At 40.3% G+C, this 24,939-nt stretch overlaps 1 protein-coding gene across 1 annotated transcript in view; it reads right to left on the bottom strand.

The window, feature by feature from the left end:
- The window catches only part of SPTBN5 (spectrin beta, non-erythrocytic 5), a 97,017-nt gene continuing 72,078 nt past the window's right edge, over positions 1-24,939 (bottom strand). The window contains exons 46-67 of the mRNA XM_080344709.1: positions 24,596-24,768; positions 23,469-23,559; positions 22,688-22,834; positions 20,940-21,077; positions 19,963-20,219; positions 19,611-19,797; positions 16,478-16,690; positions 15,907-16,103; positions 15,112-15,316; positions 14,184-14,378; positions 12,910-13,065; positions 12,180-12,397; positions 10,479-10,668; positions 9,377-9,553; positions 8,379-8,483; positions 6,713-7,333; positions 3,995-4,066; positions 2,407-2,493; positions 1,912-2,003; positions 1,614-1,699; positions 987-1,122; positions 1-254 (exon numbers count right to left, since the gene is read on the bottom strand). Of these exons, the coding sequence (XP_080200835.1) occupies positions 80-254; positions 987-1,122; positions 1,614-1,699; positions 1,912-2,003; positions 2,407-2,493; positions 3,995-4,066; positions 6,713-7,333; positions 8,379-8,483; positions 9,377-9,553; positions 10,479-10,668; positions 12,180-12,397; positions 12,910-13,065; positions 14,184-14,378; positions 15,112-15,316; positions 15,907-16,103; positions 16,478-16,690; positions 19,611-19,797; positions 19,963-20,219; positions 20,940-21,077; positions 22,688-22,834; positions 23,469-23,559; positions 24,596-24,768 (3,918 nt within the window). The 3' untranslated portion in view covers positions 1-79. The remainder of the gene's footprint in view (positions 255-986; positions 1,123-1,613; positions 1,700-1,911; positions 2,004-2,406; positions 2,494-3,994; positions 4,067-6,712; positions 7,334-8,378; positions 8,484-9,376; positions 9,554-10,478; positions 10,669-12,179; positions 12,398-12,909; positions 13,066-14,183; positions 14,379-15,111; positions 15,317-15,906; positions 16,104-16,477; positions 16,691-19,610; positions 19,798-19,962; positions 20,220-20,939; positions 21,078-22,687; positions 22,835-23,468; positions 23,560-24,595; positions 24,769-24,939) is intronic.

Below are 24,939 nucleotides of genomic sequence, written 5' to 3'. Positions count from 1 at the left end.
CTTAAAACATATCAATAAATTTCCAGAGGGCTGGGTTAAGATACAATGGTGAAAGGTCTGATATTTATTCAGGCAAATGTTATTTTTCTCTTCCTGCTTCTAGTAGAGATGGCAGCAGTTTTGTTTTATTACCACTTTGCTCTAGGCTGAGGGTGGTGATGGAGGCTCGTGCCACTGCAGTTCCATCTTCCTTAAAATCCCTGGAAAATTCTGCAGACTCTCTCTCCGGTTTGATTTTGAAGGAAGGTGTTCTCCTGTCAGTGACATGCATCACCAGAAAATCAGGTACAGTCTAGAGGAGTTAAAGTCACTGTGCATATGTAAGAACTTGTTAGACATCTAGCTCAGCAGCAAAAATACACCAGGCGGAGGGATTAGGAATTCACATCATAATCTGTAAAATTTTTGAGACTCCAAATGCAACAAAAATTGATTTATACTACAGGTGTGTTTCATATGCCTGTGTTTGGATTCTCAAAACAGCCTTTGAGGAAAGTTGGAGTTCTTTGAACTATTTGACTAGTGCAACTTTGGACAATTGGCTTGGCTCCCTTGAATTAGTAGACTGGGTTAATTTCAGACCCTTCTAGAGAGACTGTGCAGAGGAAAATCCAAGGCACCTATTGTAGACTCCTGATTCCCTCATCTGTTGGAACAAGTCTCTCTCCATTGAGCATATAGATAAACCAGTCTTTAGATCAGATACCTTTTTCAGTAACTTTGGTGCCAAAAACAGGTGATACAAGAATTTCTCTGAGTGTCCCAATTTTAAGTCATCAACCACAGACAGGATATGGCTGACTATAGTGAGTCCCATTTTTACAAACTGGCTGTGGCACATCACAAACAACGTAAGTGTATTTTACTGGATTAATGACAGAGGAGAGCAACTTCTTGACCTCTGAGCAATCTCCCTTTGTAGGTAAGTGCTACCTAAGCAGAAACAGCAGTGACATCAGTTCAGCCTTGTGGCACAGAGTGCCTACCTCAGGAGTGAGCCCTTGCTGGTGAGTCTTTCAGCAGAGTCTCTGTCCAGAAAGTCCCACCGTTTTGTCTGGGAGGTCTCTGTGTTTGGAGTGATAGGCTGCAGCATCACTGTGGAATGTGGTCTGTTACTGTGTCCTGCAGAGTCAATGAAGACAAATAAAAGCCTTCTGAAGTAGTGTTAGAGGCAGAGTTTGCCTCTTCTGGGTCAGTAACAATTTTCTTTGAACATCATTGTTATAATTGTGCTCTGGCTTCCATTCCAGTAAGCCACTGTCTGGTGAGGTGTCCAGAAAGAGATCTAGATTCAGAACAAAAGCTGTTGCTCAAGATCTAAAGCAACTCCTTAAGAAAAGGATTAATACAGCCCTGGGGCAAGGTCCCTCCCTGGAAATAACCTGATGCTGGCTGCAGTACAATTGTAAGGCTGCTTTGAAAGTCACCCTGGGCATTCTCCTGCCAGGTCATTACATCGCAAGGTGGCAGGTGACTTGTGAACTGCTGTTTGACAGAGGCCAAAAGGACAGCTCAAAATGCCCCAGACTAAGGAGACTTTCTCAGTCTCTTTTCTTTCTCTCACCACCATCTGCTAAAAACACAGTTCATTCTTGAAGGAAGTGAGAATGTACCTGTGTTGTTCTGTAGTGCCTGTAGCCAGTCCTCCATCAGTGTCTGAGAAGGTGCTGCGAAGAAATACTCTGCCCCATCTCTCAGCCTGAAAATAAGGATAGGAGTAGGTGAATTCTAGTCAGCCTCGCCTTACACCTGCTCTCCTTATGAGTAGGGCAAGCACTGTCAGACATTTCAGTTATGCCTAACAACATACAGTTACACTGCCTAACATACAGTTTTAGGTGACTGTAGGCAAATATAACCGTACAGGTAGCTGTGGAGGTTTTTATGAGTGCACTTCTCCATAAGACTTACCGCAACATGAAGGCGTTCTCTTTCCTGCTGTAATTTACCAGCCTCTCACATTTGGCACCAGGAATGCTGAGGGACAGGAGTGTGAATATGTTCTGAAGAAAGATGAAATTATAACAAAATGTCTTTTGCGTCTTTTCTGCTAGTATTCAATTCCATACCAACCTGCAGACTACACACCCATACTGTCTTTTTCTGCTTTATAACGAAGATCACTGAATAGGAAGAATCACAGAGGAACAATGGACTCTTGCATTGTGTCTTGAAAGCAATTCTTCAGTAAGATACTTCTTTTAAGGAATATATTGGAAACTTTCCGAAAGCTTATTATTCTGTCTTATAGCTGGTATCAGTTGAACAATTATTGAATTTTCTCTGACATTTGAAAGATAAATGATTACCCCAGCCCCAATGCAAAGCAAATTTTACTCTATTTTTTAATGCATTTTTAGTTAGGCAAACACAGAGATTAATAGAAACATTCCAAAAGCAAATTACCTTAGATGCTTCTTTTTCATCATTATAGAAATCAAGCTTTAATCCATCAAGTTTTACGTAGAAGGATTTCCAAGACCTTGAGGCTGGCTACATGAATAGAAATAGCAATAAAATCCCATTATTAGCTATATATTTTATTGAAACAGTGAAATCTTTCACGTGCAACTTCCACAGGAAGCCAGAAGCTGCCCAGATTATGATCACAGAAGCTTAGTCATGAGGATCTCTTGGAAAAAACAGAACCTGCTCTCGTTGTTGGTGTGGGTGATTCAGGAGGGGTCTCACTGTGAGTCGTGACTGAACAAATGATGTAACATTGTGCAAGCAAGCTCCACACTGTGTTGTGGTCAGCAACATTTTGGAGAGAAGGCGGGTAATCAAAGTTACATCTACTTTTGGCCACTAAAAGCTCCACTTTTTTTCCCAGCTGGAATGCTGGCCCTTGCTTGCTGGTCACAGTCTACTTTTGTTAAGTGTGTGATTCAGTCTAATGTGGCTGCTGAATTCCTCTCCATTTCCTAAACAAATCCTACTGAACACTGTGCAAAAGCAGCTGCTATTTCCTAGCCCAACTATGTACCAGAGAAAGGTTAGCCTGGTGCCACGAGACCCTTCTGGATGAAGGATCCTATTCCTTGTGTTTCTTCTTACTTTGTTATGCCAGTGAATCACGTTGATAATTTCACCATTCAGAGGAAAGGAAGGAAAAAGACCTCAGGAAAGTAAGTCACAGTTTTTCTTGTTTGGTAAGATGAAAGTTTGGTATCACAGAAGACCCAATTTAGTGTAGCCAGAAGAGAGGAAAAACTAAATTTCTCTTTCAGAAAATGGAGTCCATACCAGTTACAAATCTTTTTTAGACATCTTTCAAGATAAAAGTTTCAGAGGAATTATTCTATGGGACAAACAATCCAAGACAACTTGTTTACATGCAATACCTCAGCAGACACTCAGATGTCTACAGGTTGGTGGTGAATATTATAAAATTTCCTGCCCTGTTATGATCATTAGCCTACTGACCTGAAATGATAATCTTTCCCGGGATGAGAATTTAGATTTCAGTTTCATTCAGTCCTGGATTAAACAAACCACTTCTTCAAAGATAAAGAGAAACTTTAATTCTCTTCTAGAACAGTTAGAAATTATAAGAATTGGGAGCATGGGAGTGGGGACTTCCTCTGCCCAGAAAACATCACGTGCTGATACAAACTTGTATTTTTAATTTTTTTTTTAAGATTTTTTTCCCCATTCTAGCTGATATATCGAAACCTGTATTTATAATTAGGGGAACATAATTAACATGTTCATACAGCCTAGCTCTGGTTCATAAATCCACTAAACATAGACATACCCTGTTCTGCATGATTCCCATGACAGGCAAAAATTCCATTGTCTGTTTCTCTTAAGGACTTGATCAGGTACTGCCCAAGCCAGCAGACACATCTTCATGCATTTTAATGGTAACTGAATTAAACCCACAGCCCTGAGCTCCTCTTCAGCAAGAGTTAATTCTGAAGAAGTCAGACCAGATCTGGACTATACCTAAAGGAAAGATGAATTAACCCAGAGAGATGGCATTTGTTTCTACCTGTTGTCTTCCTGGAAGGAGCTGGTCTCTCTTTTCTAGGAATCCCTCCATGTGCTGGAGACTTGCAGAAACCTGAGATACACAAGAACATTGCTGTTAAACTTTAAAATGGCCCTTAAACATATGTTATAATTTCCGAAGCTCTTTCTAGATACATTCCACACAAAGAAACTGGTCTCTACTGTCTAGCCTTTACAGTCACAGCACAGCTAAAAATCTTCTCAACGCTGCAGTTGAATCTCTGACATACTACTTAAATGAAGAGAATTCAAATTCAAACACAAAAAGGAAGCCTACAGAGGGTGGATGCAAGGATGGGTAGCCTAGGAGGAATACAGAGAAATTGTCTGAGAAGCCAGGGATCAGGTAAGGAAAGCTAGAGCCCTGATGGACTTAAATTAGGGACATCAAGGGCAACAAGAAAAGTTTCTATAGGTACGTTGGTGATAAAAGGAAGACTAAGGAAAACGTGTGCTCTCTCCAGAACGAAATGAGAGAAGTGGTTACCCAGGATATGGAGAATGCTGAGGTACTCAATGACTTCTTTGCCTCAGTGTTCACCAGCAAGTGCTCCAGCCACATCGCCCAAGTCACAGAAAGCAAAGGCACAGACTGGGAGAATGAAGAGCCACCCACTGTACCAGAACAGCAGGTTCGAGACCATCTAAGGAACCTGAAGGGGCACAAGTCCATGGGACCTGATAAGATGCATCTGTGGGTCCTGAGGAAACTGGCAGATGAAGTTGCTAAGCCACTATCCATCATATTTGAGAAGCTATGGCGGCTTGGTGAAGTTCCCACTGACTGGAAAAGGGGTAACATATACCCCAGTTTCCAAAAGGGAAAAAAGGGGACTACAGGCCAGTCAGCCTCTCCTCTATGCCCAGCAAGCTCATGGAGCAGATCCTCTTAGAAACTACACTAAGGCATATGGAAAATAAGGAAGTTATTTGTGACAGCCATCATGGCTTCTCTATGGGAAAATCATGCCTGACAGATCTGGTGCCCTTCTATGATGGTGTTACAGTGTTGGTGGATAAGAGAAGAGCAATTGACACCATCTACCTGGACTTATGCAAAGCATTTGACACTATCCTGCATGACATTCATGTTTCTAAATTGAAGACACATGGTTTGATGCACGGACCGCTCTGTGGATAAGGAATTGTTGGCTGGATGGTCATGCTCAAAGAGTTGTGGTCAATGGCTTGATCTCCAGGTGGAGACCACTGACGAGTGTTGTTCCTCAGGGCTCAGTATTGGGACTGGCACTGTTTAATGTCTTTGTCAGTGACAAGGACAGTGGGATTGAGTGCACCCTCAGCAATTTTGCCCTGCACAAGGGTCAGTACAATCCCAAGCCCAAATATAGGCTAGGTGGATAATGGATTGAGACCAGTCCTGAGGATGACGACTTTGGGGTGTTGGTTGATGAGAAGCTCAACGTGACCTGGCAATGTGCACTTGCAGCTCAGAAAGCTAACCACATCCTGGGCTGCATCAAAAGAAGCATGACCAGCAGGTTGAGGGAGGTGATTCTCTCCCTCTACTTGGCTTTGGTGAGACACTACCTAGAGTACTGTGTTCAGTTCTGGGGCCCCCAACACAAGAAGGACATGGACTTGTTGGAATGAGTCCAGAGAGGGACCACGAAGATGATCTGAGGGCTGGAACACCTCTCCTGTGAATACAAGCCAAGAGAGTTGGGGTTGTTCAGCCTGAAGGAGAGGTGACTCCAGAGAGACCTTATAGGAGCCTTCCAGTACCTAAAGGGGACCTACAAGAAAGCTAGAGAAGGACTTTTTACAAGGGTATGGAGTGAATAGGACAAGGGGTAATGGCTTTAAACTGAAAGGGGGTGCATTTAGATTAGATATAAGGAAAAAATTCTTCACTATGAGGGTAGTGAGGCACTAGAACAGGTTGCCCAAAGAAGTTGTGGATGCCCCATCCCCAGAAAAATGGATTTTACTCTATAGTGGTATATTAATTAACAAACTTATTTTTACATTATTGATACAATTTACAACTTAAATTGCTAAAGTTATTCATACCATCCCTGCAATAATACTGAGTTACACCAATGTATGGTGTTGTACTGGCACACTTGGGTATGTGACAAACACATTCCTCTCAAAGCACAAGAGGGGAAGGGAACAATTTTTACCTGTCCATGAGTTAACAGTGCATCTCCTGCCAGGGTGAGCAAACAGGAGTTGCTGGTTCTAGTGTTGCACTAGGTCAGCTCTTTGGCTAGGGTGCCACCAAGTCCTGCCCCTCTCCGACTTCTAAACTCAGTGGACACTAAGCATCACCAACTCATACAGAGGGTAGGCATAAATCAGCAGTCTTGCCTCTTTGTGAGACAGCATTTCCTGGCCCTTGTTAAGTGCCCTGCTGAGTATCCAGGAGTATGAATAAACTCTAGTTTGGGAAAGAAAAACAGAAACCAATACAGTTGTCAAGGCCTACACTATAAAAGTGAGCAAATTAAAAATGCTTTTAAACTATATCCAGCTGCTGAAGTCAACAATCATTTCGGAAAGTGTATCAACTGCACATAAAATGCTCCTTGCTGTTTGGATCCATGAGTGTATCCAATGAAATGCCCACTGTATACTGCTGTTTGTGGATTTCATACAGAACTTTATTTCCTTACTTTAACAAGCACAGGATAGCAGTTTCACAAGGAGAGAGACAGGAATCCCTGTGACTTACCGAAGATGTACTCTCTAATTTCTCCTGAGAGGAGTTAGACAGCAGTAAGTTTGGTGATTTATTTAGTGACTTTTGATGAGGCTCAGGTGGAGTTGCCATCAGTTTTGTCTGCAGGTTGGAGAAAGCAGAGCCTCTAGCACTTTTTTCCTGAGGTGATAAAAGGCCTGTGGCATACGATTCTGACAAACTGCTGCTGCGTTGCTGGCTTGTAGGAGTAGGAGATAAAGGAGAGCTTAAGGAACTGCGACTTTCCACAGATGTAGTGCGTGGACCCACCGTCCTTGGTGTAGGTTGAGTGACAATCTCACTGAGCCTTCTCTCAGCTTTTGTTTCTGTTTTGTTGCTGCTCAGCACTTCTGGGTCTCCTCCAGCAATGAATTGTTGAAATGTTGATGGAGACTTTTCAATGGGGGAGAAAATAGTTTCAAGTGGGGACCTCAAGGATAAGCTGGATAAGGGCACAGATGGCAGTGGTGTTGTGCTCTTTATCTCTGTCACTTTTGGCGGTGTATTCCTTTTGTCAGATGTTTTTCTTTTCAGAGAAGGAACTCGCACAACTTTGCCTTTATCCTTCTGCTCACTCTCTTCTGTGTCCACTTGCTTAAGAAGATTCATCTCCCTCTGTAGAACACAAGTATTGTGGTTTTTTTTAATTATCTTCATTGCATTAATGGATACTTACCTAAGATTTTTATTTTATTTATTTATTTTTTAAAACAGGAATAATTTTTCAAATACACTCTTCTCCTGGCATTGAATTTTAAGGTCTGTGCCTCCATTGGTATTCTTAGAATTGGAACTTATTTTAATTACTATGTGCTGAGTATTATTTTGTTGCCCAAACCATGAATACTGATGTCAGTTAATCTCAAATACAGTGAATCCTGCCCTTGGTAAGTTCTCTAGAAGTTGAGTCTTTAATACCCCTGGAGAAATTATGCTTCTCTTCTATGGTACTGCTTCTTTAAGGTTGCTGTAGGAATGGTAGGTATCCAGGGGCGTTCTCATAGAAAATTTCAGAGCAGTGAACCTTCGTCCCTTCATTTAGCCAATTTGCAAATCACTGATCAAAAGGCAGACTCAGCTAAGCTAATTTTTAACCAAATGCCAAACACAGAAGCTATATTTTGCTGCTTATTTCAGGAAAATAATTTAAAAAAAACCACCGAAACAGGATCTGGGAGGCTGACAGAATATTTTTGGTACTTAATACACTCCATTGTGGAACTGATGCCAGAAGAAAAAAAGGCCTCTCTCTGCCTTGCTCTCCCTCTTTATTTTCAGCCCTTTCCAAACCTCCAGCACTGTCAGGTGGCTACAGCTCCCTGTTGGAATCCTGAATGAATCAAAATCTCTCCATCCATGTAGTGAGGGATCACCCTGTTTCTCACACAGCAAAGTGCATTACACACCCTTTTTGCTGCTCCTGGCAGAAGAAAGTTTCCACTTCTCCCTTAGAGATTTTGCAAGCTAATTGGACTCTTTTGATCCACATATACGTCTTTTTCTCAACTGCTCTATCTGCAATATCCCAGCTTTTGTCATTCATTTACTCTGTTTATCTCAGCACAGGAGTTCATTTTTCCATGGAGTTACTGAGCCCCAAACGTTCAAGGACCCACATTATCCTGTTTCCTACGCAGCTTGTCAACCTTCTATTTCTCACCTTAGTTTTTCTGCTGAGATGTGCAAATTTCTCCTCCTGAGCTGCAAGCATTTTCTCAAAATCATGATGTTTCTTCAGTAATTCTTCTACTTCAGACACTGAATCCTGAATGGAAAAGTTATAAGATACAGAAGTCCAAAGTCAAATCCAATGGAAGAGATTATGCCTAAAATTTTCAGATTTACCTATTCTATGTAGCCAAATGATGATTCTGATTTTTTTGTAATTGAATGTCTAAACCCCTGGTAGCGTGTGAAACATCGTAATTTACACTTTAAAAAAGGTCTGTAGCTCCCAGTCTGTCTGCTGTAAATGAAAAAAAGTGCTCAAACAACAATTTTTTTATTTTTTTTTTTTTTTTTCTGTGAAGCCATGTAGTACCATGGCTTCCAACTACAGCTGTTTACATACAGATTAGGTACTTGGACTCCAGCTTGCACTAGACACAGCATTTATTCCTGCCCTACAACACATGCATCTTAAACCTCTGTCTTGCTCTCTGCTTAGTTTCTGATACCTGAGTTTATGACATAGTTTTGCCATCTTATAAACCATCAGATGACAGTCAACACTAAGAAAAAAAATCTCAAAATTATGTATGCTGGTGTTTAAATAGGAATTTGCAAGCTAGCTACCAAGCCTTCTGTGCAAAGCATTCTACTGCCCAACACAAGGTGGGGAAAAACCCCTTTTCCTTTCAAAATAGGCTCTCAACATGACAGAGAAGGTTGAACCTTTTGCAAGTTATCCTATTAGGTGAAAAAATGATCTGAAATTCCCCCCAATTTTCTACCACCTCCTGGAAGCCACCATCTCCTGGAGCTCATCACCATGTAAAATGCAGCAACTCTCCTGGGCTCACTTCTGCAAGACGATAGAGCTCCTGCCCTTTGTTATCTCAAGGGTGCATTGCTGTTTAGACTGTGATTAACTTCAGGCCCCAAGCACTCAGTATATGCTCAGAGACAGTTGAATAGTGTTGCACTGTTGTTACTCACCCCATAGCTAGGGTCTGAAAGAAAGCTCTCCTTGGCAACCAGCCATGCTTCTGCTTGTTCTAGCTCTCTGCGGAGTAATTGAATCTCCCAGTTTTCTTCATATAACTCTTTTCTCATATCCCAACTCTCCTTTACCTTCTTCATCAGCTCTGACAGTTCTAACAATTTTTCTTCAATCTAGAAAAATGAAAATTCAATGTCAAGAGGTGAAAAATCCAATCAGACGTTCATGTGACAGTCAACTAGCATGTCATCTGCCCTCATGATCCTGAAGATGACCTCTAGATAACTTTGTGGTGTTAACATAGTTTAGAAAGGATCTCTGAGTCCTCATTTTTCTTACTTGAATTCATTTAGCCTGTATTTTGTACAGCTATATATTATAATTTTATGCATATTCCACATACTGTATGACCAATCTTCTGCTATATGCTTTTCCATGATGAAAATTTATACCCCTGCAATTTGTATTATAGAACTAGTGAGAACCAGCAGATTCAACAAATACATCCATTTATGGCAAGGCAACAGTGAAGAGCATTAAACTGTGGGAAGTTCTCTAATTCTTTCTGTAATGGAAGTACTATAGTCTTGCGTAAATTCTGAAGATGTTTTTGATGGTGTAATCTCTGGATCTACTGAGAGCATTAAGACAAGCCTTGGACCATTGCAAAGTCAATGGTCCACGTCAAAGTCTTAAGGTACATAGATAACAGGATCATGGAAATTTTAACATTCTTGCCCCTTTGGCTCTATAACATTTCTGAAGAATTACACATCTTTTGGTGCATTCATGGACATCACTCCATCCTATAGCTGATTGTACTGTGATGTATTTTATCCTAGGTCTTCTGTAGTTAAATGCTAAAATCTCATTTATGTGGCACAACTTTCCTGTGGAATAGCAATACCTTTTAGAGAAGCAAGAACTTTAAAAATGTGTTTTCTTTTTCTACACGTCACAAAAAGTCTGCAGCTTTTAATAATAGAGAACCTGACTGTCTTGTTTAGTTCTTCTGTTTTGAGACAATCTCTAGCTCCTGCCTATTTAACGTTGTCTTTGTTCACTCTTGTTTGTAAAATATTCAACTCAGCAACACACCTCCACAGACATGAAATGCCCATTCTTCATCAGGTCACCTCCTGCCCGCTGCATTTCTTCATATTTTAGCCACTGCTTCTCTATCTCACGCTTGTATTCCTCATGACGCTTGATAAGCAGTTCAGCTCCCAGGACATCATTGGCCAGTTCCTCAGATATCACTAGTGCATGCATCTCATTGGCCCAAGCCCTACAGGATAGAGTCAAAAAGGGTAAAAACAGAAGGAACCTGAGTCTATTGGATACTCAGGAATGCACACATCCTGTGGCTGTGGACACATTTACAGACTTTTATTTGCTCACAAAAGATATGAATATACAAATACCTTGCTGAAGATTCACTCATGCATCTGTGGACTTTCATAACCTAATGCGATTTCCCAGTGCTGTTTCCATACCCAGCCTGTTAGAAGGGCACCTGCAGCATCTATACATACCGAAGCACTGTGCATTCAAATCCCCAGAAAGAACTGTAACTGCAAAAGCCTAGGCTGTATACATTCGCAGGAGTTTTATACATAGTGCAGGGACACAGAGAATTTCAGCAGTCCATCTAACCTTATCAACATGCATGAAAGTACTTCATAGGCATACAGAGCGCTCATGCAAAGAAGCGTATTGATAGATACTTTTTAAGGAATATTTTCTACTCCACGAGCCTCAACAGGCATAAATCAATGCATCTTGATTTAACTGAGCTCAGGATCTACCCCTTAGCATAGTAAATCTCCAACAGTCAGTGGTAACCACTTTACTGTCTTTGTATTTCTACTCCTGTCATGGATTAACTCTTTCATTAATGACACTGAACTAAAGAGTCCATATTTCTTCTGTGAGAAATTCTGTTTAAAAACACAATTTCTATCAAAAATGTATCAATTTTGATGAAAATTACACTAAAATAATAAAATATAGTATTTTAATATCGGTCTGCCACTTTCAGTATAGCATCTTTCCATTATTTCAATTTTTACATTAGAAAATTCAGCATGTTGATTTAAAAAAAAATGAAACATGTAGCACAACATCTCTTTTTAAAAAAATAATATTTTGTAGATGCTTTAAACATTCAGAATTTTGTTCTAATTCAGATTAAAAAAGGAAAAAAAAATATATCATGGAATTGCACAGCATTTGAATTCTTGCAAAAAAAATACCCATAATGAGAATGGATAGAAGAGTGTGTGCCTATGGGCAATGGCATTTAATACAAGTGTACAAAACACTTTCAGCCCTTGAGGAAGTTCTAACCTATTCTAGAAGGTTATCTTTAATGTAGTTGCTTTAACTGCAAGAAAAACGGGCATTGGTGTCTGTACAGGTGTACAAATTGCTCGACTGTCTAGCAGAGACTCCCCCACCTTCCTACAGAATTAACAATATTTCCTGTTGGAATTATCAGACTACTAAATCTATCCAGAGTGACTTAACTCTCCAAGACTGTCTAGGAAATAGTCTAAAAATGTGGGTTTGTCATGCACATTGTGCTGGAGTGGAGAGGCATGGTCACCTCTGATCTGTGGTAAATTCTGTGAAGTGCTGTTCAGAAGGTGACACATATTATTATCCAAAGAGATTTGCAAACAAGATGTGGAGCACCTGGCACAGGAGTCACATAAGTGACTGGTGTCATCTAGATAATCCTATATGGGAAAGACAAGAAATAAGGCCCACTGCCAAATTCAAAGGGCCAACACATACATGAGCTCCCTGCAGTCATTGAAGTAGAGCTGAACTTGTTCTGCCTGGCTCAGTCTTGCTTTCCTCTCTGTAAACTTCTGTCCCAGGTTTTCCCAGCACTCATCCACATCTGTCAGTCTTTCCATGATGTTTTCCTTGACTTGAGGGTATGTGCGGCTGAGGTGCCAAGCCTCTCCCCGAATCCGTTCCAGCTCTTTCATGATGGCTCCTAGATCTCTCTGGAACAGAGACAGAATGGATTATAAGATCAACTCAGTACTTACATCTATCAAAAGCAGATTTTAAAGATGGTGCATATCTTTTCTAGCCACTGGCTGCACAGAGGCTGGAAGTCTGACTCTGTCAAGACTTTTCCTCTGTTTCCTCCTAATGCTATTTAACATTCATCATCAAATGTCAAAGAAGCTTCTTTAGATGTGACACACTGATTATTTTGCTAAGCGTGCAGCTGTAGTCTCTTGTCATTCATATTACACGTTTATAATCATAATAGATCAGAACAGATTTTAGAAGAGAAGCTCATCCTTAGATGGAAAAGCATTAATAATATAATATCACAATATTAAAAACAGGAGGAAAAGGCCCCCTTCTATGAAGCACAAAGAATATTTCAGGGTACAAGAAATTTTTTTTTGGTCTGCAAACAAGGCTTTCAAGGCAAGCATCAGTCTCTTTTGGTTTTTTTGCCATTGATGCTTTTCTGCCACTACTTCATGGCAGATCTCCTTACCTCTACTCCCTCAAGCTGGCTGAGAAGTGTCTGTACACCTGGAAGATCATATCCATAATCTTCTATATCCACTACTGCCTCTTTCTCCTGCATCCATCCCTTTACTTCATCCACATCATGATCATACTGGTGAACATGCCGGGCTGCTATTAGATTCTGGAATAAAGAAACAATTTAATGGCAGTACTATACATCACATCTGCAGCACAAAAAAGGGCAAATCTAATATGTCCTAATGCAGTTCAGGCTGAACAAAAGTAGGAGTGAAACTCCCTCATAATTAAGTCACCTGAAAGTGAGGTGTTCAAGCTAACTCGATTTCCCCAAGTTCTCTTTGTCAATGGAAAGAAACAGATTTCTCCAAAGAGCAATTTATCTCCATATGTAAAATGAATGATCAAGACGGAGAACATGAATTAGCTTCTAAAGGTAGCTTCCTCAGCCACAGAAAGTGCCCTAAAAATCTTGCTTGTAATACAGGCCTACCCTTCAAACAGTGAAAATAGCAGGACCTAAGTGAAAATTAGGTTTTCTGAAATGAAAGGAATAAAAATGTTCTAACACTATTTTAAATTCAAACTATATACTAACAATTATCATTCATTTTATGTGGCTAACAGATAACAGTGGGCTTTAGCTACTTCATAAGCAAAATGCATATGCAACAGTAGTGAAAAAGAAGTGTTGAGGACATCTGATATTTAATGTTCTCCTTAAAGCAAACAAAAATGTTGAGTTCTATATGTGTCCTCTCTGCTTTTCCAAACACATCTGTGACTGAAGTTTTTTGAGAGGGGGTGAGCTGATTTAACAGCTAACTGCTGCCAAAAAGTAGGGGTTTTGACTCTGTGTCCTCTATCACCTTCTCTCCCATACACCTTCTTTGACTCCAAGTAACTAATGCAGTAAAAAAGTCTGGAGAGTTTTCATCTTGTTTAATAAGCTGAAGTAGTTCAATAGAGTCCAATGAGTGCCAGAGACAGCCTCCTGTTAGTGGCTGTAAACCATTAGATTGGTTTTGTTTTTCAAGAAACCACAGCTAGCAGTGAATTAAGGAGAACAGAATTACTCTAGGCTGTTAAATATCTTTCAGGTATAAATCTTGCCAGAAACAGTAGGGTAAGCAGTGGCTATAAAGGGAATAGAACAGAACACACCCGTTGCTTTTATAAACCTTGTGTTTCAACGTGAGCAATGCCCTGGTTTGGGAAAGGAAGGAGGACACAGGAAACTGCAGGGGATTCAATGCCCCAATTGTTCATATTATTTCCTACCTCTGTCCTCATCTGGATGGCATGACAGAGCTTCTCCCATGTCTCATTGATTTGCTTCGTTCTCTTTTGGATAATGTCCATCTTGCTGTGGCACTCCTTCTCTAGTTTAGATGCTAACTCATTTAAGGAGATAACTTTGGAATGTCCCAGAGGTTTCACCTCATTTACAAAATCTTTAAACTTTTTCTCCAGCACCTGCAGGATAAATGGTGACACAGATATAAGAATTTCTGCTTACTACGAGAGAGGCAGAAGGAATCACTTTCTCTGTACTGTATAACACAAAAGCTATGTATCGCAGTCTACAAGTGCAAATCACTCAATAAATCCAGATGACCTGGATTCAGAAGGTGGCATCTATTATCTTGATCATTTAACATCTTATATCACAGAGAAAAATCACCTACATCCTAACTAATGGATGCTGCCCAGATCAAAAGCTAAGAAACATAGCCTGTTAGGCTGTCCACATATGCAGCAGTTGTTGAGGAGAGGATACTATGAATTATATCTATGCACTGTGTGACTTGGGGAGAAATTTATCCTTGAAATCAGCAGCTGGAGGTGTGAATGCTGCATCCCACTGTTTTCCACTGAAATTGTTACAAGACCATGGCCCTGGTCATATCAAAATTTTACATCCTTTCAAATTTATAATCAGGGTCAGCAGTAAAGTGTGCTGACCACACCTTGTCCCAAGAAAAAGATAACTTTCTGATGCACCTACTTTTTCTGTTGGAAGGTGCTACCTCAGAGAGTCCTGTATGAGCAGACAGAAAGCAGCCCAAGTTCTTGCTGCGGAGAGAACTGTTTCGCTTAGTTTTTGTCACTGGAACATGCTTCACTATCAGCAGCTACACAAAACTTGGGAGCAAATATATTCCTGCTTTGCCACACAATACATACAATACCTTTTATTTTATTTTACCTCAACATCATCTAAGTCCTGCCCATAGTCATCAGACTCTGCCACAGACTGTTTACTGGAAAGCCATGCATCCACCAGCTGGAATTCTCTTTCAAACTGATAGAGCTGGAACTGTTCTTGCAGGTGTTTTCTCTGAGTCTCAGCCTTCTGTAGCAGAGACTGATAGTCTGCTAGGATCCCCCGGAGTTTTGAAAGTATGGCTGGACTGCAAAGAACAAGAATCAGAAGGTATGTCTTTGCTTTATTGTTCTTTTTGATCATTGTCTTTTTTGACAGGTTGAATTTTCAACACCTTCAAAATACAGAAGAAACCAGATAACATCACGGAGTGAGTTATGCAAAGCCGTTAAAACTAGTTAGTTCAGTAAATTAAAGTATCTTACATGGATTTTTTTTTTTTTTCACTTCCTCCTCCCTAGATATAAAAGTAACTGGCAATGAAAAACAGTGAACCATAAAGAATGCCTGTTGCCTTTCCCAAGCACAATGGTTTTTGAACCTTTATAGTAAATAGGAACTACATGACATGCCTGGAAATAGACAATGGACAAATAAGCTGATCTGCACTAACTGGCCTGTCCTTAAAAAACAACAGTCATTTAAACATTAAAACAATCATCAAGCTTTTGGGGGGCTCAGTGTGCGTGATGGTGGTTAAAGGAAAGATTGATGTCCTCTGAAGTTGTATTTCTGAACAAGCCCTCAAACAGCTACTGAAGGTTGAACTCTTTTGTGTTTGCCTTCTCTGCGCATTTCTGTTAGACCTGGAGCAGAAGCCTGTTTTCACTTTCCTACCTCTCTGGGCTGCCTTTGTTTATTAAGCTGGCACCTGTCTCCTGTACTTTCTCAATCCGGGGCCTGAAACCATCCATGTCCAGCTTGGTAGCTTCAAGTTTACGAAGTAAAGCTTGTGTGGATTCTTCATTCTTCCCATAATCAGAGGTCTCCAGAATGAAGCTCCTCTCTGCCAGCCATGCCTCCACCTCCAGTAGCTGTATAAAATACAGGGACAAGCCTGAACACAGATGTGTTTAGGTTAAGACAAAAAAAAAAACCCTGGAAAGCAGTGGTGGCCAAAGAGACACATCACTGAAAATGGAAAGCAGCTTAGGTGTCTTCCTGTAGTGCAATCTAGCAGATACTATTCAAAAAAATACATACCCAGAACCCAGTAATTAAGGTTACATGTTTATCCCTCACTGCAGTTACTGTTATTTCTCCACTGTATCCATATTTACCAGACAGGAAAAATCAGGACAGTATGAATTCTGCTCGTATCTCAGCAATTGCATCCATTCAACAATATAGGTATCAGTTCTTTTAAGCAAAGGAAGACCAAAATAAATCTATTGTGAACCATCTTTACCTCATTTAGGAACAGATGGGCCTCGTATGACTGCATGAGCCGTTGTCTCCTCTCTTGAGCCTCTGCTTTCAACGTTTCTACAGAAGTCTCCAGTTTCTTCATATGCTCCGTAATCTTGCGAGAGGCTGAGTGGCCTCCCCGTACCAGTTTCTGCCCTGTACTCAGCACTGCCTTGGTTAAAGCATCCCGACTGCTTATCTCATTCTCCAAATTCTGGAAAGAGTAAAAAGTAAAATGGCAGACCAAAAATTTATACCAGATAAAGTAGTAATGTAATTCAATTATAAATCTGTTATTTATACATCAAATGGGTCAGAGGTGCAATGCTTGAAATGGATGCTTGAAATGGAGTGGAGGAGTTTTTTTGGGTAAAGGAGTGATTATAGAAATAAAATACAGCCATGAAGTTTGGACTTTGCTGTGTATTCACCTCAGAGTGTGGAAGAAAAAGGCTCTAACCACAAACCTTTTATCTGTAAATTCCACTGAAATATACCCACTTCCACCCCTTTACATGGTGTTTCTTGAATTAAAATGTGTATAGAGAAGGGAAATCAATTCAGCGGCTCATTGCCAGTGTATTTGTTGAAGATGCAGCTTTGCGTAACAGCCACTGTGAACACTGTGGGTACACATACTACCAGGCAGCCATGAGGACAAGGAGAGAAGAAAACTACCTGAACCAGTTCTCAGAGACTTTACTTGAAATTAATTTTTGAACATTGGTAGAGTTTTAAACGATATACATACCTCCATATACTCCCTCATATGATATTTGCCTGGGTGGGCAAGGACCATGCTATCAATTTGTCTGTGGACAGATGTGCATTCCCTGGCTAACTACACCTGAGCATAAACCCCCACCATTTTACAACGGTTCTGTTTCTTTGTATAGCTATGACACAGACAGACTGCAATGCTGTGTTAATGTAGAAGAGATGCCTTCTCTGGGGAGAGGAGCTGCTTTTTCAACTTAGTTATCAGACTTGGCTCGAAAAGAGCTCTGATTCTAATCTTGCGTTTAACTACCCTCTATTAATTTCAAGACAGCCACTATGTTGTTGAAAAGTGACACCGTATCTGACCCCAGCAGAATGAAATCCAGTGGCAAAGATTATGAAGCATCTTGTACTATATATTACTAATAAGCTAGGAGCATGACAAACAACTTTGCAGTTGAACCTTTAAGAACATGTATTCGCAATACTTCATTTATAACAACAGCAATAAAAAAAAAAATAATCGGGGGAGAGGGCAGTGAGAGGAAACTCTGTTCCAAGCCAAGCAGCTGTGTGTATATATATTATATTTGTGAGTAAATGCAGTTTTGAAGATAATTTTTAAAATTATTATTATTATATTTTATATATATATATATATATATATATATTTTTTTTTTTTTTTTACAGTGATACATATAATGCATAATCTCTTTTGTGGTAACGAACCAAGGACTGAATTTTGCAAATCTGGCTCATTAAGATAAAAAATAGAGGGTAGAACTATTAGTATATTAAGTTCTTGATGGTTATGGTACCTCTGACATTTGTTTGCCTGCAAGTCAGCATCAAAAAAACCCAAAGGTGTAGAGGCCCTAGCTGCTAAAAGACTGAGAATTTAAAGCTTATATTGTAACCCTGCTTCTGGGAGAATAAGAAGCAAAATGGCAGAAAGAATTGTCATTTCATTATGCACTGGTATTATGGCCTATATCTCCCATTCTCACAGTTCATTGAAATATTTTGAGCCCTGGCCAATTAACACAAAGATAATTGCAGCCTAAAGCTGCATCTCCACTGTTCCTTCAGTCATCTCAAGTATTTTCTGAAATTAATTCAGCTCAAACATTCATTTCTTCTGTGAACATAATCACTTCCCTACCACGTCAATCTGTTCATAATTTTTAGGACTAATTGCACACATAATGTTTATACTTTTAATCATGACGAAGCTGTTTAATCTCAAAGTCACCAACTGCATCTTGCTTAAATACAGAATTTTTACAAATATGAGAATTACACTTAGTACTAAGAAGGTGTAAACTATTTAGAATATACCCATGGGTCTTATTCAGGAATATTCTAGAAGATGCATTTGAGAGTCTTCATTAAATTGTGAGTACACTTAGGATAAATCAACTTTTTAATAGACTTCATCCCTGTCCTAGTATGTCACCTGTAGCAGTCTTGATTCTTTTCCCTGGGGACATTTCGAACTTTTTGTAAGTTCAGATTTTTATTTGTAGACATGCAGATTGCACCAAATGCTTGGGCCTACTCTCTCTCTGTGTCTATATATCACATATACGCCTACTTTATAAGATATTCTGTTTTACCCAGCCCTATTGCAGATTGCACAGATTTTCCTGAGGCTCTTGACCTGGCACTTAAATGGGCTGCCATTTGCTAATATTAAACACCAATAGCTTCTGAAAACTTCTAGCAGGACTTTTTTTTTTCTTCCACCTCAGGTTTGCAATGATACAGTTATCCTTATTAAAAAAACCCCAAACAATTAGGAAAGCAGCTGCTGTTTTACTGGTATTTGAGATGACAGTGTTCCAGGCACTGCTTTCTCTGATGGCCTATCTGAATCTTGTGACACAATTCAACAGCTATCTGGAAAGCTACCACTGGAATGAAGGTCAGCTAAGGATCATTACAATATTCTGTTAACTCCCTCCAGACTAAAAAGAGTTTTGGGGGAACTTTTTCCTGTGAGCAAAACCTGAGACATCTAAGCAACAAGCTTACTTGGTTCAAAGCATTTTGTTAGGACATCTGTTGCCCAAAGAAGCTATGACAGCATGCACAACAGTTTGTAAAATGTATTTTGTAGTGAAAAGGCCAGGTTTTGAACTCACTTCAAAGAAAGAGCCAATATGTCCACAGAAAAGCATGTGGTCTGCTACCTACACCACTGCAATGATAAGCAGCATGGAATCCCATGTGTTGCCAAGTCACGGACATATCCTTCAAAAAATGTCATTATTATCAGACAAGGGTGAAAGTAATCCCTGGCATCATGAATCCTGTTATTCAAAGCACAGTAGATGAAGTTTGCCAGAGGCAAAGTGAATTCTGTGTTCTCTCTTTGATTCTAAAGATGGAGAATGGTTCTCACATGACGTTACCTGGTGCTTTTCTTGTAGACTCTGAACAGTTGCCAGGGAATGGCCATAATCCCTGGAGGAAGCCATGGGGAGCTTCTCATGAACCCAGGCCAACTCCTCATCAATATCTCGGAAGAACTGGAATTGAAGTCTGCTTGCCTCCAGACTCCCACGTCTCTCCTGCAAAGGGTCACGTAGACTTTTGTATCTGTAGGTTTTAAAGGGAATCAAGTGAGGAACACAGATTAATAACAGATGAATGCAACACATTGTTTTCAGGATGATGAAGAACAGGAAAAAAAAAATGCAGGGAATAAAAAGCCTGATAAAAATAGGAAAAAGATGGCAGGAGACAGGCCATGCACTCTCAAACCTCTGCACCAGTTGATCCACTCTCTCTTCTAGTTCATCAGCAAGGAAATGCTTCTCCTTCTGGAACTGCTGAGCTGTGACCACAAGCTCTTGCAGCCGGTCCCTATGACCAGCAATATCTTCCTCCAGTTCTTCTTGTTTCTTCAGATGGGTGTTCAAAACCACCAGATCATTGTTGCTATATGGTGCTTTCAACTCATTTTCCACATCTTCCAACCATTTCTCCATATCCTCTACACTTCGCTGAAAATGAAGGCCCTGAGGATAAGTGGGAAGAAAATAAAAGACCTTTCAAACATTTAGGACAGACAACATGATATAAAAGTTTGGCCACTTTCAGTAAGAATTACACACAAACACAGAAAAACTTCCCAGTGCTCAGTGAACAATTCCCAGATATGATGGTGGTCCACATGAAGAAGATAATTCTGTCAGAGTGAATGCAAGAATAGATGCAGAGAACATCAAGAGCTAATCTTACTTCTGCTGCACAAATATCAGTAATGGACACAGTACCTTAAAAAGAAGCCATTTAAAGGAAGAGCTCTATTTTATACCCACAGAGCGTCTGATAGCCCATGCAAAACTCAGTCATGAGAAGTCATGTGTCTGGAGCTAGAAGAATGAAAAGCAGCTGTGGGTTTATTTCTCATTGTGTTGGAAAAAAGATGCCATTGGGACAGATGTAGAGAGTTGACATTTTCTCTCAGTATCAATCTCTGGAATCCTGATCTAAACCAGCAGCAGAAAGCAGAAGGGCATACAGCCTACAAATCCTTTTCCCTCCATAAGGGTCTCCAGTTTTCCCAACACTTCCATTCAATCAGTCCACAATTAGTAGTTTCTTTGCTCTAATGGTCTTGAGGAATCAGGTTTGATTGTATCAAACGACAGGCTCGTAGATGAGATGTGTAGGAAGGCAGCTGTGCTGTCTCTGGAAATGACACCCAGACCCAACCACTGGTCTTCCTGCATTACCTTGTAGGCATCCTGCAGCTTGGCCTGTTTATCTTGGCAACTTGCTAGCAGTTCCTCCCATAGCTCTTCCATTTCTTGTAGTCTGGACTGAATGGCTTCAGGGGCATAGTGCTTCTCACGGAGCATCTTCTCCCCTTCCTATAGCAGAGAGAACAGTTAAAGCTTTCTTCCTTTGCTGAACGCATCAAAACATACTCCTTTTGCCTTTGTAAACAGAGTTTACTGGCACTGATATGGGCTGGCTGCAGCCTTCACTTACTGACATAACAGACAGAAGAACAGATCTGCAGAAGGAAAAACAGATAAAAGCAAAATACTTATTGAAACTAGCACAGAGATTGATTTTCCTGTTTTTTTATGGCCTCTAAAGTTATTTGAAATGCTAGAAGGCAGTATTAGAAGACAAAGAGTGAAGACAATTTTCATTACACAACAGCTACATGGCCTGAAAGCTGGCAGGGAGCCTAATCTGCAAGCACTCAGTTTTTTCTATTATGTCCCACATTCTGTGATCATTGTTTGAGATTGCCCAGCCACCTGTCCTTTTCTATTCCCTTCTTTGCATCTTAAGACAGAACTGTCTCCTGCAAGTGGACCACTGTGTGTGATAATAAAACCACTTTCAACCATGTACCATCGTACCACTGTATTATGCAATAAAAGTCTATCTGCATTTCTGTTCCCTGAGCAGCAGATGCTTAACAGGTTGGCAGAAGAAGAGGTGGAGGTGGCACAGCAAGACCTCCATGAAGTAGAAGAGTCTCTAGGCATATCCTTAAGCTGGGACTGAGTTTGCTTTAGAATGTTACGTTGAGCTATTTCTACATTTTGCAATGAGGAAGAGGAGGTACAGCAAGAGAAAGATGCTATACCAGGACAGCAAATGGTAATTTTCTTCTAAAGAATGACCACTAAGGTTATTCCCAACCAAAAAGACAGCTTATCAAGAAATAATGTGAAAGAGATTGTCCAAACAACTCTTTAAAAACAGATTAGAGAGAATTGTAACTCCACCCTTTAACGTCACTGTTGTGCCTACACACAGGGGGGGTTAAAAGTTTTGGTTGTTTTGTTTTGTTTTTAAAAAGGGGAACTTTACAATACTGGATGCAGGTGAGTCTGAACTTTTAATGCTTAGTTATCTATTGCAAAATACAGCTATAAGCACTGTGCTGAAAATAAGGTTAATAAACATGTAACAGTCTGTCCTTCCAAACTCATCATCTGATCACAGCTTCTGCCAAGCATCTGACAAAATTTGTCAGAGTTCCCTCATATCTCTCCTACTAGCGTGTCTCTGCAAAGGTAACAGTTGAAAACTCTTCTCGATCCTTTTTGTTAGACACAGCTTATCTGACTTGTTGAAGTTGTACATCCAATCAGCTAGGTTCTCTGCTGGAAAGAAAGAGGCGTCCCCCTAAAGTGGCATCACCCCAGAGAAGAAGTCCCTAAAGTCAGCTGACTGAATCTTTAATTGAAAGCACCTATCTCTTTCCATTGCATATAGAGTGAATATAGATAGCAAGCTCACACTAGACAATAAGAAAGAAGTTGAAAGAAAGCAATGGTGACAGAAAGTTCTTGGTGGACACAGAAAGAATAAGCTTCCCAGTCCTCTCAGAGACAGCATGAATGATATCAGCAAGGGGACAGTTATTCCCCCTCGCTTGAGATCACTGTAATTTAGACTGTCTGCAGAGTCTTTCATGCCAGTTGCCCCCCCTTGCCATCAACCCCGCTTCTCTCACAGATTTGATGGAGTCCAGGCGGTTTCTATTGGCCATGATCTCTGCTTGGAAAGTCTGGTGCTTCTGCAGTTTGGTCTGCAGATTGCTTGGATCCTTCCAGCTATCATCCTGGGCAATGCTATTCTTCTCATTGATCCAGGCAGCCACCTTTGGGCAGAAAAGAACAAAAGCAGACAAAACCTCAGCTCTGACCTGCCAGGCTCTCCTCTAATGTGTATAAAACATGAAACTAGTGAGTGAGGATACAAATGAGTTGTCCTTCTGAGGTTCTGCTTCCCTAAGCCTCTCCTGTCTTTCATAATGAAGTCACCCCTATATCTCTGTTTGCCAGCACTGTTTCAGGAAAGGTGGCTGTCTCCATCAGACATTCCATGAACAGTGAGAAAGTGTGTGGGCACATGTGTGCATGTACACACATGTGCATGGGGGAGAAAGGGAAATTATCTCCCTATTTATAACCCACTGTCAGTATCTCACAAGAAAAGAACTCATTTGTCTCTTTCTATGAATTTTAAAAGGGTGGCACATGCCCTTCTCATACATTTATTTCTTCTGCATTTTAGTGGCATCCAAACAGATCTTTCTTCTGGTGACTGGAGGGAAGCTGTGACTTGGAAGCTGAAAAATATCCTTTCACTCTTATCCTCATCTTTCTCAATATCATCTCATTCCAGATTCAGTTCCTTGATTTTTCTCACAGCAAATCTCTTTGGGGATTCAGATCTACTCAGAGCAGCAAGTTTTAAGAAACCAGAATACAATGAAACCTGTGTAATAGTACCTCAAAGGAATTCCTCAGCAACTTCTGTAGAAGCCTTGATTCCTCTAGCAGACGTCTGCGAGCAGCAGCATTCTCCAGCAGTTTCTCTTTTCTGAGATGAAGATAGAAGTGTGAGGTAAAAGCTACAGAGTGAATTACATAGGATAAGGATTTTCAATCTCTAAAACACATGCAATCTCTCTAGGATAGAACTGCGCATAATATGCAGGCTCTCATGGACTGTCAGAGAAGATGCTCAGGACACTATAGGGAAGATGACTGGCAGATAAGTCTGAAGTATACACAAATTCTGTATATATGATAGCTGTTTCTAGGAATCACCATTATTGCCTTTCAGAGCACAAGAGAACAAAAACTCAGCATGTTTCTTCTATGGAAAGCCTGTGACTATGGTGGTATTTGCCACAGAAAAAACAAAGCTACACCATCCTGTCACCTTCTTTCCAAATGTGGAGCTGCAGCACTTTATTTGTGTTAACACAGGCATGAGATAGTTTGATCATATTAATAAATTCATATGCTCACTTTAATCACAAGGGAACTCCAGTTTCTCTTTGTAAGGGATCTCCAATCTCTCTTTATAAATTTTATGTCTCCTCTTTTCATCTGCCATAGCATTGAACACAAATGCTTCTACTGTCAGCACTTGTTTAAGATGAACAATATGCAACATGGTGGGAGAAATAAAGTAATTCACATAAAAGGGCAAAATCTAGCCAGAAAAATTGCAAAAACCCTAACAGATAATTTATGCAGGGCTTTAAGATCAATCCCATTAGAGCAGTGAAAAAGCAGTTGTGTAGCAAATGACCTTTCTTGATGGTATTTCATGATAATTAAGTATCTAAAGGCACAAAAGTCCTCTATCTCTTGTTTGCAGCACTGTCTCTAACAAACTGCTTTTTTCTGAATCTCACTCCCTCTACACGTAACTATATTTTGGAAACCTCCTAATGAAATATTGATTAGACTCAGGTCAATTTGGCAAGACCACAGTGCAAGGCACAAAACTGAGCAAATGCAAATCAGGTTATGGTTCTCCTAAAACATTTAAAGACGTTAGTCACATGGGGAGAGTCTCATTGCAAAAGAGAAGGGTGGCTGACATGGGAAGGGTTTGATTTCACCTCCTCAGAACAGCCTGGCATCTGTTGGTGATGTTGTCCGAGTCATAATGCTTGTTCTGAGTTAGCTGCTGAGCAAATGAAGCCATCTCATCAATTTTCTCCATCTGAGCTTCCAGGGCTTTTTCAAACTGCGCGTGCTTCCGCTGTAGGCTCTCCACACTCGACACTGAGTCCTGGATAGAATTCAACAAAGAGGAGCTGCTTTCAGGCAGTTTTTCCATCCAAAACTCTGATAATCCAGAAGCTAAATGGCATTTACCCACATTTGCAAGATGTTAAGAAAATTTGTCTTTGAAATTTATTGGCATTGAATCTGAGACTCGGGGCCTAAATATTGATCTAGG

The sequence above is a fragment of the Nesoenas mayeri genome (genome assembly GCF_963082525.1).
Source record: "Nesoenas mayeri genome assembly, chromosome: 5".
NCBI lineage: Eukaryota > Metazoa > Chordata > Aves > Columbiformes > Columbidae > Nesoenas > Nesoenas mayeri.
Note: the sequence above shows the minus strand (reverse complement) of the source record. Positions and strands in the feature narration are given on the sequence as shown.